Source organism: Hyla sarda, chromosome 2 (assembly GCF_029499605.1).
Source record: "Hyla sarda isolate aHylSar1 chromosome 2, aHylSar1.hap1, whole genome shotgun sequence".
Classification (NCBI taxonomy): domain Eukaryota; kingdom Metazoa; phylum Chordata; class Amphibia; order Anura; family Hylidae; genus Hyla; species Hyla sarda.
This window is the reverse complement of record NC_079190.1, coordinates 309,561,155-309,577,706: the sequence shown is the minus strand read 5'-3', so window position 1 is coordinate 309,577,706 and position 16,552 is coordinate 309,561,155. Positions and strand designations below refer to the sequence as shown.

General features: G+C 44.0%; 1 protein-coding gene across 1 annotated transcript in view; it reads left to right on the top strand.

The window, feature by feature from the left end:
• The window catches only part of SCUBE3 (signal peptide, CUB domain and EGF like domain containing 3), a 1,482,089-nt gene that overhangs the window by 908,437 nt on the left and 557,100 nt on the right, over positions 1 to 16,552 (top strand). The window contains exon 16 of the mRNA XM_056557668.1: positions 13,808 to 13,897. Coding sequence (XP_056413643.1) covers positions 13,808 to 13,897 — 90 coding nt within the window. The remainder of the gene's footprint in view (positions 1 to 13,807; positions 13,898 to 16,552) is intronic.

Sequence of the window (16,552 nt, the reverse complement as noted above, 5' to 3'; positions counted from 1 at the left end):
ATTACACGTAGTAAGTAGATTTGTTGAACCAAGATGGCTGACAGCACAGGAAATGGATTTTGCCACACTTCCTGGGCCTCCAATATGGCTACCGGTACCGGAAGTGGGGCAAGTCACACCTCCGGTCACTCCAATATGGCTGCCAGTACAAAAAGTTACTGTAGTAATATGGCCACCACTATATGGAGGTTGAATAGAATACAGAAGGGTGGGTGCATTTTTTTGGGGGGGCTTCTATTTTTTCAGTATACGGAGGTGCTGTGACAGAACATTGTGGAGCATTTACAGGCCGGGCTTGGTTACAGGAAATACAGTCTTTTACTGAGGGCAGGTTTTGCAGAGCACAATGGGGACACAACAAACAGCTAGAATCATTATCATTGTCACATGGCTCCTCACACCCAGGGAGGAAGGGAGCTTGCAAACTGCTCATATTTTACCCTTTAAAGTTAACCAGTGCAGGAATTGAACAGTTTTAAAGCCTTTTAAGTCTCAGGTTGAGTGAGGGTTGCAAATTACCCTATTAGCAAAATCTCTCAGTGGACTGGCCGTACAAAAATTGGTATCCAGCACTAACAAAATAGTGTGCATTTGTCAACCAAAGTTTGTCTCCTGAAGCTAATCTCTGGTACACAAGAATACTGAACTGATATATTTAATCAGCAGGTGCTAAAAAGCTATCAAGCATACAATAGAGAGGCTACTGGACTGACTGACAGCAGTGCTTTACACAATAGCTATGCCTTGATACCGTTACTGTCTGGTATGTCCCATCAGCCAGTACACCGTTGTCATCTGATACGGTTACTCCGAGTGATACAACACATCTCTCTCTCTCTGTCAATTCAGTTATCAGGAGTACAACATACGCGTAAAAGATATCAGATACACTCCTAATCACCAGAGATAATAATAATAAAAATCTCCAGCACTTTTCTCTTTTTCCCTTGGCCGTATTCCACTGAGCAGATTTTTATTTTTTTTTACTTCAAAAATCAAAATTAAAATCCTTACAAAACATTCTCTGTATTCTAGAATGTCATGTCAGGTTTTCCATACCATGAAAAAAAAAAAAAAAATCTGAAGAAACCTTATTAATCTGTTCAGGACCCAAGACGTATGCATACGTCTTGGCACCCTGGTACTTAAGGACCCAGGACGTATGCATACGTCCTGAGTCATTCCGGTCTCCGCTGCGCGCCGGGCAGAGATCGGAACCGGATGCCTGCTGAAATCATTCAGCAGGCATCCAGGGCAAACGCCGAGGGGGGCCATGTAATCACAACAGCGATCTGCGGCGATACCGGGCTGATCAGGTCTCTGGGACCCGACCACCCGGTAATTTTGTATGATCCCGGTTGTCACAGACAGCCAGGACCATGCTGGCAGCTAGGAGCGAGGAGGAAAGCCTGCCACCTCCTATCCCCTGCGATACGTCGGTTAGCTAACCGACTAATCGCAGGGGGGGGGGTGGTTACTTCCTCCCGCCTTGCCCGGCCCCTGGATGTCCGGAGAGGACGGGAGGAAGACCGGAGGACGCGGCGGGGGACGGGGGAGTGCTGGGGACCGGCCCCAGTACTTACCTCGTCCCTGAAGACCCGGATCCCGGCGGCGTAGGCGTCGGCGACAGGTGAGTTCCTCTTCAGCCGCGGTCGGGCCCTTTACAGCAATGCACGTCGCCGTAAAGCGACATGCATTGCTGTAATGGGACCCTTTATACTACAACTCCCAGCATGCCCAGACAGCCCTTGGCGTCTGGGCATGTTGGGAGTTGCAGTTTTGCAACATCTGGAGGTCCACAGGTTGGAGACCACTGTGCTCTTCCAGATGTTGCAAAACTACACATCCTCAGCATGCCCTTACTGTCCAGGCATGCTGGGAGTTGTAGTTCTGTAACATCTGGCCCTTCAGATGTTGCAGTACTACAACTCCCAGCATGGCTGGACAGTTTTGGCATACTGGGAGTTGTAGTTTTGCAACATCTGGAAGGGCACAGATTGGGAACCACTGTATTAGTGGTCTGCAAACTGTAGTCCTCCAGATGTTGCAAAACTACAACTACAAGCATGCTGGGAGTTGTAGTTCGGCAACATCCGGCTCTAAAAATGTTGCCGAACTACTACTTCCAGCATGCCTGAGAATGTTTGGGAGTTGTGATTTTGCAACAACTGGAGGCACACTGGTTGGGAAACATTGTCTGTTTCCTAACTCAGTGTTTCCCAACCCGTGTGCCTCCAGCTGTTGCAAAACTATAACTACCAGCATGCACTGATAGACTGTGCATGCTGGGAGTTGTAGTTTTGCAACAGCTGGAGGTCCCCCCCCCCCCCCCTGTGAATGTACAGGGTACATTCACATGGGCAGGGGGCTTACAGTGAGTATCAGGCTGCAAGTTTGCGATGCAGCAAATTTTGCGCGGCAGCTCAAACTCGCAGCGGGAAACTCGCTGTAATCCCCCGCCTGTGTGACTGTACCCTAAAAACACTACACTACACTAACACAAAATAAAATAAGTAAAAAACACTACATATACACATACCCCTACACAGCCCCCCTCCCCAATAAAAATGAAAAACGTCTGGTACGCCACTGTTTCCAAAATGGAGCCTCCAGTACTGCCGGACAGCCGTTGATTGTCCAAGCATGCTGGAAGTTTTGCAACAGCTGGAGGCACTCTGTTTGGGAATCACTGGGTAGAATACCCCTATATCTACCCCTATGCAAATCCCTAATTCAGGCCTCAAATGCGCATGGCACTCTCACTTCGGAGCCCTGTCGTATTTCAAGGCAACAGTTTAGGGCCACATATGGGGTATCTCCGTACTTGGGAGAAATTGCCTAACAAATTTTGGGGGGCTTTTTTTCCTTTCACCCCTTATGAAAAGGTGAAGTTGGGGTCTACACCAGCATGTTAGTGTAAAAAAATAAATTATTTACACTAACATGCTGGTGTTGCCCTATACTTTTCATTTTGACAAGAGGTAAAAGGGAAAAAAAGCCCCCCAAAATTTGTAATGCAGTTTCTCCTGACTACGGAGATACTCCATATGTGGGCGCAAAGTGCTCTGGGGGCGCACAACAAGGCCCAGAAGGGAGAGTGCACCATGTACATCTGAGGTGATTTGCACAGGGGTGGCTGATTGTTACAACGGTTTTGACAAACGCAAAAAAAAAAAAAACACATGTGGCCCCATTTCGGAAACTACAGCCCTCACGGAATGTAATGAGGGGTGCAGTGAGAATTTACACCCCACTGGTGTCTGACAGATCTTTGGAACAATGGGCTGTGCAAATTAAAAATTCTGTACAGCCTACTGTTCCAAAGATCTGACAGACACCAGTGGGGGGTAAATGCTCACTGTACCCCTTGTTACGTTCCTCAAGGGGTCTAGTTTCCAAAATGGTATGCCATGTGTTTTTTTCTTGCTGTCCTGGCACCATAGGGGTTTCCTAAATATGACATGCCCCCGAGCAAAATTTGCTCTCAAAAAGCCAAATATGACTCCTTCTCTTCGGAGCATTGTAGTTCGCCCGTAGTGCACTTCAGGTCAACTTATGGGGTACCCCCATACTCAGAAGAGATGGGGTTACAAATTTTGGGAGGTATTTTCTGCTATTAACTCTTGCAAAAATGTGAAATTTGGCGGGAAACACACATTTTAGTGAAAAAAAATTATTATTTTTTTACATATGCAAAAGTCGTGAAACGCCTGTGGGGTATTACGGCTCACTTAATTCCTTGTTACGTTCCTCAAGGGGTCTAGTTTCCAAAATGGTATGGCATGTGTTTTATTTTATTTATTTTTTTTGCTGTTCTGGCAGTTCTGGAAGTTTTTTTCTTGACATATTCTAATTTATTTTGGTGGTAAATTTTCGGCGTTAATTGCATCCTTTTTTGGTGAAAAATCCAAAAATTTCATGAAAATTTGGAAATTTTTGCATTTTTCTAACCTTGAAGCTCTCTACTTGTAAAGAAAATGGATATTCACAATAAATTTAATTTTTCTTCACAAATACAATATGTCCACTTTATGTTGGCATCATAAAATTGACATATTTTTGCTTTTTGAAAAAATTAGAGGGCTTCAAAATTCATGAAAATTGCTAAATCTGAAGGGACCGATGTTGCAGAACTACAACTCCCAGCATGCCTGGGCAGTCGAGTCATGCTGAGAGTTGTAGTTTGGCAACATCTGGAGGGCTACTGTTTGGGCACCACTGCAACAGTGGTCTCCAAACTGTGACCCTCCAGATGTTGCAAAGTTTCAGTTTGGCCCCCCTAGTGATTGCCACAGTAAAGATCGATTTACTTTCACTTTCAATTCCCCCCCCCCCCCCCACTGTCGATTCCCTACCTGATCAGGCTCCAGCGAAGATCCCAGGTCCCCAGACATCTTCTCCTGCAGGTACGGCCTCCATCTTCTTCCCAGAGCCCCTCGAAATCCAGGGGTGGTCAGAACTCCGTTCTGAGTAATGGCAGGGGATAGGAGGAGATCGCAGCTTTGCGACCTCACTCCTATTCTTTAGGCTGATCGAGGCTGTTGCTGACAGCTCCCATCAGTCCTATTTTCCGGGTGATCGGGTCACAAGAGACCCGATCAGCCCGGAATTGGAGAAAATCGCATGTCTGAATTCTCAGCAGGCATCCGGCTCCGGTCCCCAACCCGCTAGCGGTGAGGACCGGATTTCCCACGGGTGTATGGATACGCCCTCGCTCCTTAAGGACTCGGAATGCAGGGCGTATCCATACGCCCTGTGTCCTGAAGAGGTTAATGCAACATGCCCCCCAAAAACCATTTCTGAAAAACGTACTCTCCAAAATCCCCTTGTGGCTCCTTCGCTTCTGAGCCCTCTACTGCGCCCGCCGAACACTTTTCATAGACATATGAGGTATGTGCTTACTCGAGAGAAATCGGGCAACAGGGCAATACTGGGAGTATACATTTTTTTCCTTTTACCCCTTGTAAAAATTCAAAAATTGGGTCTACAAGTACATGCAAGTATAAAAAATTAATATTGTGAATTTTCTCCTTCACTTTGCTGCTATTCCTGTGAAACACATACAGGGTTAAAACGCTGACTGAATGTCATTTTGAATACTTTGGGGGTGCAGTTTTTATAATGGGGTCTTTTATGGGGTATTTCTAATATGAAGACCCTTCAAATCCACTTCAAACCTGAACTGGTCCCTGAAAAATAGTGAGTTTGAAAATGTTGTGAAAAATTAGAAAATTGCTGCTGAACTTTGAAGCCCTCTGGTGTCTTCCAAAAGCAAAAACACGTCAATGTTATGATTCAAACATAAAGTAGACATATTGTATATGTGAATAAAAAAAAAATTTGTTGGGAATATCCATTTTCCTTACAAGCAGAGAGCTTCAAAGTTAGAAAAATGCAAAATTTTCAAATTTCATAAAATTTGGGGATTTTTCACCAAGAAAGGATGCAAGTTACCAAAAAATGTTACCACTATGTTAAAGTGAAATATGTCACGAAAAAATAATCTCGGAATCAGAATGATAACTAAAAGCATTCCAGAGTTATTAATGTTTAAAGTGACAGTGGTCAGATGTTAAAAAAATGGCCAGGTCCTAAGGTGTAAACTGGCTGGGTCCTTAAGGGGTTAACAGTGCATTTCACATGTTTTGAAATACATGTCCTTGTGCGCTTGTAATAAGCCTTTACACAATATGAGCAAAAGGAAAAAGGGGGGGGGGTTATTTACACGAGGCTGCATAAAATTCTCACAGGCAGATTTAACTCCCTATTTACATCTATTCTAAGATTTATTAACCAGCCACAGCAAGCACCAATGCGTCTAGAACTCACAAATTAGACCATACAGCGGGAAAATATCCTGCCGCTAGGGTTTGTCTTAGAGGTTCGACAAGACCATCTGTTTGGCTTCTCAGAGACGCTCAGTGAACACTGATAAGAGCTACAGATTTATATAATCAGCAGACTTACCGCGTTCTGTAGGGTTGATCAAGCCCTTTGAGCAGCCCGAGATTCCTCTGGATGGTTAAAGCTGTCGCTCCCCCAGACTTGGTCTTCCCACGAGTGCGGTCCTGGGAACAATTTCAGCCTCCCTCGGTTTCGGCAAGGAGTCAACGGCACCAACTGATAAGGATCGATCGAGCAGGGTCTTTCAAATGTGATTGACTGTGCTGATATATACTTTGCCAAGTGTCGACACAAAAAGATATACACCACACAGGGTATGTTGGTATACACTCTTTCTTAGCATGAAGCTCTGCTGCTCCCAAAAGAGTTCTGTTTATTACAGAAAGTAAATTTGGTTTTTACAAACTGAGAAAAAGGGGAGGGTAAAAGGTAAAATTATGCATCGTTCTATATGCTGATTGGTCATTTGAGCGTGGCGTAGCATTAGTCATTATTTTGCAAGTCCTCTTAGCTTAAGATTTCAGCATCGTTCCACAAAGTCCAATGTTTAGACGTCTTGTATCCATAGTCTCCATCTCAAGGCTCTAGTCTTAGTTACAGGCAAAGCGATAAGATGAAATGTTTTGCATTTAACATTCTGATTTATATGGGTTAAAGGGTAAGGGAACAGATATTTTTCCAGCAGCAATGGCATTTAAATATTAATATATTGATCAGTCATTAGGGTCATCCCTTTCACTCTCATCCTCTTTATTTCCATCCACACTACTACCACTCCCATCAACATTCACTCCACTGACACTCCCACATGCACTCCTCTCACCCACAACACTACTACACCCATCAATCTCACATCCTGCACTCTTGTCCTTATCAATAGATTCTGGGCTGGCTGGGACTTGTAGTATGGCTGGCTTTAGTATAGTCTTTCGTACTCGCTTAGCCGCTGCTGGGGTCGACGCCCATGGCTTCTCCTCCATGGCTGATGTTACATCCTGATTCTGGGGCTGCCCCACCGAGCGCACCCCAGCTCCTCCCATAGCACCAGCACCTACTTTGCCCAACTGCATGGTCTCTGTGGATGATCCAGGCGCCCGGACACTCCCCCCCCCCCCTCACAGAGGAGTGCCCCTCAGGGCCCGCAGAACACACTAAACTTGGAGTACCGCCCCCCCCTCCCGAGCGCACAGATCCAAAGCTCTCTGCCACCGACGCCCATACAATCCCCTCCCCTCCTCACAGGGGAGTGCCCCGCAGCGCCGGTAATGCCCACAGCACGCGGGGAACCGCTCCCCGAGCACACATCGGCTTAACTCTCCTCTGGCACTTGGACACACCCCCTGCCACCCTGGGGCAGTCCTGTAGTGCCAGGGCTGCCCACCATGAGCCCATCCCGCCCGTCCCTACCGGCAGGATGGGTGGGCTTTACATTTATTGGGTCTGCAACCATTTCTGACGCCATGCTCTACCCCCCCATGCTGGCTCCGTTCCACCACAGAAATGGGGTCTGGCAGTCTGGAGGGCCCAGCAGCCTGAACCAGCTTTGCAGCTGGGCAAGACTGCTGGAAAGGAACAAACACATACTGCATAGATTCTTGTGTCTTCTGTTTCTTCACTTTCCTCTTCACTGCCACATCCTCACATAGGTCATCACCAAAGGTAACATTTTGGAGGTGGGCTGGAGACCCCTGCATGACTATAGCCCTCAAAAAGCCCCCATCCTCACTCTCCACATCCTCCTCCTTTCTCTCACTCGAAGGAAGCACCACCTGGGCATGTTCAATGTAGCTGTCCACGGTGGTCTGGATGTCACAGGGGGCAGCCACAGGTATAGCATCTTCCTCCACCCTCTCCTCCTCCTTTTCTTCTTCACCACCATCATCACTATCTTCACCACCACTACTCTCCCCATCATCCACCTTACCTGGGGATTTCCCTGGTGGCAAATCGATCTTTATTCACAAGCTTCTCCTGGAAGACACCGCTCCCCTCCAGGATTTCTGCCATCCTCTCCTCCAGCTTTACGATCTCAGCCTTCAGGGCTGTGACTCTTTTCTTCAGCTCTGGCTTATTCCTCCTGGACCCAGAGCTTGCCAGACTTTGGGCCCCATGCAGCTCCTCTCTCGCCAGACTGAGCTCCTTACTGAAGCAGTCATATTCCGCAAACCTTGCGGCCATGTGGGAGCAGTAAGTGGAGCTGGACTCTTTGGGCCCTCTTTCAGCCCACATCTCCACACACTTTCTCCCAGCCTTTCTTCCACTTCTGGATCTCTGGCTGGCACCCGTTGCCGGAGGAGCAGAGCCTGCATTACTGCAGACTCTGCCAGATCTTCTCCCCCGGGCCGGAATGGCTGTTGCTGTTTGCTCTCCACCCCCCACCAGCCTTGAAGAATGGGAGGTGGAGGCCAGGGACGCCATGCAGGGAGGCTCTCCCGAGGAGGCTGCCACACTCCTGGGGAGGCTGATGAAACACCTGCTCTGGTCTGCTGGAAGTCTCTGGAGCACACAAAGAGGCACACCCGAATGAGCTGAACACTGAACTGCTCTGGACTACAGAATGTGCTCTTTGAACAGTTTCTGACATGGACAGAGGTGTCAGCAGAGTACAAGCAAATCCCCATAACAAACCTCTCCTGCTCTGGACAGTTCCTGATAGGGACAGAAGTGTCATCAGAGAGCACTGTGGTCAGACAGAAAAGAACTCCAGAAAGAAATACAACTTCCTGTGGAGCATACAGCTGTTGATAAGTAGTGGAAGAATTAAGATTTTTAAATAGAAGTCATTTACTAATCTATTTAACTCTTTAAAATTTATTTTCCACCGAAGTACCCCTTTAAAACTTGCATCCAAAATTTCTGATATGTGGTAATAGGGTTGTAAAAACCTTATTAACTTGCACTGGAAATACATTGTCATGAGACATAATTCAGGTCCAGACCAAGCTGTGTGAACATAGCCTTAATAGCTATGGAGCTGCCAGAGATAGCTCTTTACTACACCAAAAAACGGACAGCGCTCTGTAATGTGATAACGTAAGGTACTCAGTAAACGCAACAATTGGGGTGCTTACCAAGGAAAGTGTAACTTTGGATAACGCGTGTATATGTGAATCCCTGCTACCCTCCTCGTCACAATCAAAAAACTGAATATTTTAGCAGCTTCCTCCAAATATGGCGGGATTAAAATCAGGCACTGGGAACACATATTAACAAACATATCCTTTCCAATAGTGTTCCCGGCGTCAACTTTTGACCCTTCTGTATTTGGAGAAATACAGAAGGGGAAATACAGAAGGGGATAATAGTATTATAAGTGATAGCCAGCATGGGTTTACTAAGGATAGAAGTTGTCAAACCAATCTAATTTGCTTTTATGAAGAGGTGAGTAGAAGCCTTGACAGAGGAATGGCTGTGGATATAGTGTTTCTGGATTTTGCTAAAGCATTTGATACTGTCCCTCATAGACGTCTGACAGGTAAGTTAAGGTCTTTGGGTTTGGAAATTTTAGTTTGTAACTGGATTGAACACTGGCTCATGGATCGTACCCAGAGAGTGGTGGTCAATGATTCGTACTCTGATTGGTCCCCGGTTATTAGTGGTGTACCCCAAGGTTCAGTACTGGGACCGCTGTTGTTTAATTTATTTATCAATGATATAGAGGATGGTATTAACAGCTCTGTTTCTATCTTTGCAGATGACACCAAGCTTTGTAGCACAGTACAGTCTATAGAGGATGTGCATAAGTTACAAGATGACTTGGATAGACTAAGTGTCTGGGCATCCACTTGGCAAATGAGGTTCAATGTGGATAAATGTAAAGTTATGCATCTGGGTACTAATAACCTGCATGCATCGTATGTCTTAGGGGGGATTAAACTGGCAGAGTCACTGGTAGAGAAGGATCTGGGTGTACTTGTAGATCACAGACTACAGAATAGCATGCAATGTCAGGCTGCTGCTTCCAAAGCCGGCAGGATATTGTCATGTATCAAAAGAGGCATGGACTCAAGGGACAGGGACATAATACTCCCCCTTTATAAAGCATTGGTACGGCCTCACCTGGAATATGCTGTTCAGTTTTGGTCACCTGTCCATAAAAGGGACACTGCGGAGTTGGAAAGGGTGCAGAGACGCGCGACTAAACTAATATGGGGCATGGAACATCTTAGCTATGAGGAGCGATTAAAGGAGTTAAAATTGTTTAGTCTTGAGAAGAGACGTTTAAGGGGGGATATGATAAACGTATATAAGTATATTAATGGCCCATACAAAAAATATGGAGAAAAACTGTTCCAGGTTAAACCCCCCCAAAGGACGAGGGGGCACTCCCTCCGTCTGGAGAAAAAAAAGTTTAGTCTCAAGGGGCGACACGCCTTCTTTACCGTGAGGACTGTGAATTTATGGAACGGTCTACCTCAGGAACTGGTCACAGCAGGAACAATTAACAGCTTTAAAACAGGATTAGATACATTCCTGGAACAAAATAAGATTAATGCTTATGAAGAAATATAAAATCTCATCCCTTCCCCAATATCGCGCCACACCCCTACCCCTTAATTCCCTGGTTGAACTTGATGGACATATGTCTTTTTTCGACCGAACTAACTATGTAACTATGTAACTATGCTGAGTTATTCTGCATTACACTCAGCAGCTGCATAGGCAATGAATGGAGCAGAGGCTTGCATGTGCAACTCGCTGCTCCATTTAAAATAAAGTCAGGCCCCAAGAGGGTTACAGCAGACGGAACCCCTGTGAGTGTTATAACTTGATAAATCCCTTTAACGACATTGGACATAAATGCACGTCATGGTGCCCTGGTACTTGACGCAACAGTACATGAATTTACATCCTGATCTGCATTCACCTCATAAGTGGTGAGTCCTGACTGCTATTAACCCTTTTAGATACCGTGATTAATACTGATTATGGTATCTCAAGCAGTTTCAGGGCTTTGGTGACACTCATTGGACCACCAGCAGCAGGGTAATCCCATGATAGGGTGATTGCTATTAATAATCCCCTATAGGGACAAAAAAATGTAAATAATAAAACCTATAAATGAGCCCCTCCCCAAGTAAATATTTAAATAACCCCCCTTTTCCCATTTTACAAAAAAAGTAATAAAAGTAAAAAAGAATCACATTTGGAATCGCCTCATGCAGCAATGTCCAAACTCTTAATATATAATGTAAATGATCCCGCTCAGTGAACAGCGTAAATGGAATGTCCGTTTATTTGTTCTTGTGTTTTTATGTCCTGGGGTCTGTACAGACATTGGTTTTTATGTCTGCGCAGTTTTTGTTCTAATTCTTCCTGTGCTTGGAAGAGTTAAGGTTCTCATTTTATTGCAGCTCAGGTGTGGCTTTAAATCCCCAGCTATACTTGTATTCTTAGCTGGTGATTTGTGCTATTCTGATCATGTCTGGTTTGCACCTTGTATTTATCTTGTGATATGTATTTGTTTTAGTCATGGTTAAAATGCCTGTGTTTTGTCACTTTTTAGGATTTGCATGTTCGTTCTGTCTTTACCTTGTGATCTTAGTCTGTGTTCACACTGTGAGTATCCTGACCTGTGTCCCTCTACATTGTGGAGTTGGTTTTGAATATATCCTGTCTTATATCTTGAAAAATATTCTGTCTAGTATCCTGACCGGTGTTCGCTCCACGTTGTGGAGTTTGATTTTCTTGTGTCCGTTTTTATAAAGTTTATGATTGCTGATTTTGTGTTTCCTCTCTGCTTTACCATTGGTGTATAGTGTCCTCTGTGCTTGCTTACTGATCTGTGTCCTCTGAACCAGTATCCATTTATGTAAGTGTTCTGTGTATTATTTTTCTGTTTCCTTCCAGGTCAGTATCCTGATCACACACTGGAGTGTGCCCACTGGCTAGGAGTCTATTTGGAGTTATTATTGCTGTCTACTCCTTTTGTGGAATGGGGTGTCCCGTTTGTTTCTGTTCTGTGTCCCAGTGTGAACAGTGTTCTTTGTTTCCTGATGTGTTTTGAGTTTAGCATTCAGTTCATCTGTTTATCCCCTGCATATTCTGGTTTCTGCTGTATACTTGTTTCATATCTAGTCTTGTTGATTTATTCATATCTGCCAATTATCTTGATTCCGGTTTCTGATCTGAATGTTAGTACTCTCATCTAGTCCTGTTTGCCTGTTTATATCCTGCCTGGTTTATCTCTCTGGTGTATCTGCTTGTTTGGTAGCTTTCCCGTTATGTTTATGGCCTGCAACCGACTATGTATATTATTTGTTTTAATGCCCACTTCACTTTAGCTCAGGTAAGGACCGACACCGTTTAGGGCAAATGGGCAGGTCGGCAGTGAGTGTTTTTTTTGGTACAGCTTAGGGCTCACTCTCCCTGTCCCCCCAGTCCGTCATGACAGTAAACATAAATAAAAGTGCAAAATATCTGAATTTTGATCACACCCCAGAAAGAATAAAATAAAAAGTGATCAAAAAGTCAAATATACGCAAAAGCGGTAGCGATAAAAAAAACCACACACATCACTGTGTATCTTATTCACCTTTTCCCTACCCAGAATGTCCCAAATGGTAATAATTTTCCTCTTGGTAGGTAAATGCCCCTTTTGGTATACAGTAGGTAGATCGTTGCCACCCAATAGATAACCAAGTGCCCACCAGTAGGTAGATAGGAGCCACCAGTAGGTAGTGTCTCCTGTAGGTATATATGTGCCTCCAGAAGGTATATATCCCAACTAGGTAGGTAGCACTCTAGTGGGGGTATATATCCCCACACTGATCAATGTTATTAGCTATCTTCTGTACGTCATGGTGCCGTGGTGCTTAACGCACCATGACGTACATTTACGCTCCGCCATGACATTGAGCTCCGGACCGGTGCTCGCGTCATGCACGACAGGTCCTGGCTGCTCTCAGCAGCCAGAGACCCTCCGGTAATGGCGGACATCCGCATTAACCCCTCAGATGCCATGATCAATACAGATCATGGCATCTGCGGCAGTACGGTACTTTAAATAGATGATCGGATCGCCCGCAGCGCTGCCGTGGGGAACCGATCATCCATAATGGCGGACAGAGGTCCCATCACCTTCCTCAGTCCATCTCCAGGGGTCTTCTGCTCTGTTCTTAGATCGAGCAGACCAGAGCAGAAGATAGCCGATAACACTGTAGGTAGGTAGTTGTCCCCCACTAGGTAGCTAGCACTCTCATATATTTGTCCTCTGGTAGGTCTATAGGAGCTTCCCCCTGAAGATAGTTGCCCCTTTAGATAGCCAGGTGCCTCCCTAGTAGGTAGATGTGTGCCCCTTTTAGGTAGATAGGTGCCTCTCCCAGTAGGTAGCTTTTCCTTTGTAGGTGCCTCCTCAGTAGGTAGGTGCCCCCCAGTAGGTACATATTTGCCCCTTTTAGGTAGATAGGTGCCTCTTCCCAATAGGTAGTTTCTCCTCTGTAGATGCCCCCCTGTAGGTAGCCAGATGCCCCCTCCTTAAAAAATAAATAAACATTACTTTCCTCCTCCACTGGTACATGTACTCACAATGTGTGAGGGCATTGTGTGGTCGTCTGAGCTGGGGTTGGAGCCCTGAGTTCTTATGCTGCTCTCAGCCTCCTGACTCAATGTGGCATGTGACCTTCAGGGCAAGCAATGGAGCGAGAAACCAGAGATTATTTGCTCTATAAGCTTTCATAACGACATGCTTTTAAATGAAAATGGCGCTCGCTAGCACCAGGAATCCAGGGAAAGTGCTGGTGATCTTCATTTTACAATTTACATTTGAGCTGAGCTGTGATTGGTTGCTATAGGCAAATAAGACAAGATACATTTGCCTCCTTGTTTTAGTAGCAGCTAGAAACTGTTCCAAATATTATTTTTTAATATTCTGTTAATTTAATGCATTTTATGTTTTATGCAGATTCTAACGGCAGCTACATGTTGAGCTGTGGAACCCCATCAGTGAGGCCTGGTGTTAACAATAAGCAGAACACAAGCCAGCATTGTATTGGTAACATTGTGCAAATAATTTCCTTTTTAATAGCTTTGTTGACTACCAGAAGAAATGTAAAAACATGTTAAATGAACTAACACACACATGATTTTTCTGAAGCATTCGAAGTGCTGCTTTTTAAATTTTTAATTTTTTATTACCTGTGGATATAAGCAGAACTTACTATAAGTGAGCTCTGCACCTAAATGTATTTTTTTGGGCAGTTGAAATACCAACATATTGTACATTTGATATCCATATCCTAGATGTCTGAAACATGTGTATGCAGAAGTTTAACCCCTTAACGACAATGGACATAAATGTACGTCATGATGCCATGGTACTTAACGCACCATGATGTACATTTATGCTCCGCCATGACTGCGAGCACCGGACCGGTGCTCGCGTCATGCACGGCAGGTCCCGGCTGCTATCACCAGCCAGGGACCCGCCGGTAATGGCGGACATCCGCGATCACCCTCAGATCAATAGAGATAACAGCGTCAGCGGCAGTCTGGTTCTTTAAATGGATGATCTGATAGCCCGCAGCACTGCCAGAGGGATCCGATCATCCATAATGGTGGACAGAGGTCCCCTCACCTCTCTCTGTCCGTCTCCATGGGTCTTCTGCTCTGGTCTTAGATCGAGTAGACCAGAGTAGAAGATAGCCGATAACACTGTAGGTAGGTAGCTAGCACTCTCATGCATTTGTCCTCCGGTAGGTCTATAGGAGCTTCCACCTGAAGGTAGTTGCCCCTTTAGATAGCCAGGTGCCTCCCAAGTAGGTAGATATGTGCATGTCTGAGATTGAGCAGACCAGAGCAGAAGATAGCCGATAACACTGATCAGTGCTATGCCCTATGCATAGCACTGAACAGTATTAGCAATCAAAGGACTATTAAAGTGTAAAAATGAAAGTAAAAAAAAAAAAAAAAAAGAATGGGAAAAATCCCCTCCCCCAATAAAAATGTAAATCATCCGTTTTTCCCATTTTACCCCCAAAAAAGCGTAAAAAAATAATTTGGTATCACCACATGTGTAAAAGTCTGAACTATCAAAATATATTGTTAATTATCCCATACGGTGAATAGCGTAAACGTAAAAAAAAATTAAAAGTCCAAAATTGCTGCTTTTTTGTCACATTTTATTACATTTTTTTAAATAAAAAGTAAAACCTAAGCAAAAGTGATACCGATAAAAACTACAGATCACGGTGCAAAAAATGAGCCCTCATACCGCCCCGTATACGGAAAAATGAAAAAGTTATAGGTGGTCAAAATACGGCAATTTCAAACATACTACTTTTTTTAAATAGTTTGGCAGAGTGGGGCAATTATAGAAAGCATATAACATGGGCATCATTTTAATTGTATTGACCCACAGAATAAAGAAAACATGTCATTTTTACCATAAAGTTTACACCGTGAAAACAAAACCTTCAAAAATTTCGGTTTTCTTTTCAATTTTCCCACATAAATAATATTTTTTGGGTTGCGCCGTACAATTTATGGTAAAATAAGTGATTTCATTACAAAGTAAAATTGGTGACGCAAAAAACGAGCCCTCATGTGGGTCTGTGGATGGAAATATAAAAGAGTTATGATTTTTAAAAGGCGAGGAGGAAAAATTGGCCTGGTCCTTAACCCCTTGGGGACCGAGCCCATTTTGATCCTAAGGACCCGAGCATTTTTTCAATTCTGTCCAATAGCATTAATAATTCTGGGATGCTTGTGCGTATGAATTTGATTCAGAGATAGTTTTTTCTGGTTTTTATGTTAGTGGTAAATTTTCGTGGTGAAAAATTCCAAAATTTCATGAAAAAATAAAAGATTTTGCATTTTTATAACTTTGAAGCTCTCTGCTTATCTATTGATTCACATATACAATATGTCTACTTTATGTTTTTAGTTTTTGAAGACATCAGAGGTTTTCAAAGTTCAGCAGCAATTTTTCAAGTAAATTTTAAAACCTGAATTTTTCAGGGACCAGTTCAGTTTTGAAGTGAATTTGAGGGTCTTTATGTTAGAAATACCCAATAAGGGACCCCATTATGAAAACTGCACCCCTCAACATATTCAAAATGACATTCAGAAAGTTTGTTAACCCTTTAGGTGTTTCACATGAATAGCAGCAAAGTGGAGGTGAAAATTCAAAATCTTAATTTTTTACACTAACATGTTCTTGTAGACCCATATTTTTTTTTACAAGGGGTAAAAGGAGAAAAAGCCCCCCCATATATTTAACCCAATTTCTCTTGAGTAAGGAAATACCTCATATGTGGATGTAAAGTGCTTTGTGGTTTCACTAGGCTCAGAAGGAAAGGAGCGACAATGGGATTTTGGAGAGCAAATTTTGCTGAAAAACACCCCTCATGGTATACTATTTGCGAAACTACACCCTTCAAGGAACGTAACAAGTGGTACAGCAAGCCCTAACACCCCACAGGTGTTTGACGAATTTTCAATAAAGTTGGACGTGAAAATGAAAATGTTTATTTTTTTCACTAAAATGCTGATGTTACCCCAAATTTTTCATTTTCACAAGGGGTAATAGGTGAAAATGTCCGCCAAAATTTGAAACACCATTTCTCTCGAGTAAAGATATATATCATATGTGGATGTAAAGTGATCTGCAGGTGCACTAGAGGGCTCAGAAGGGAAGGAGCGACATTGG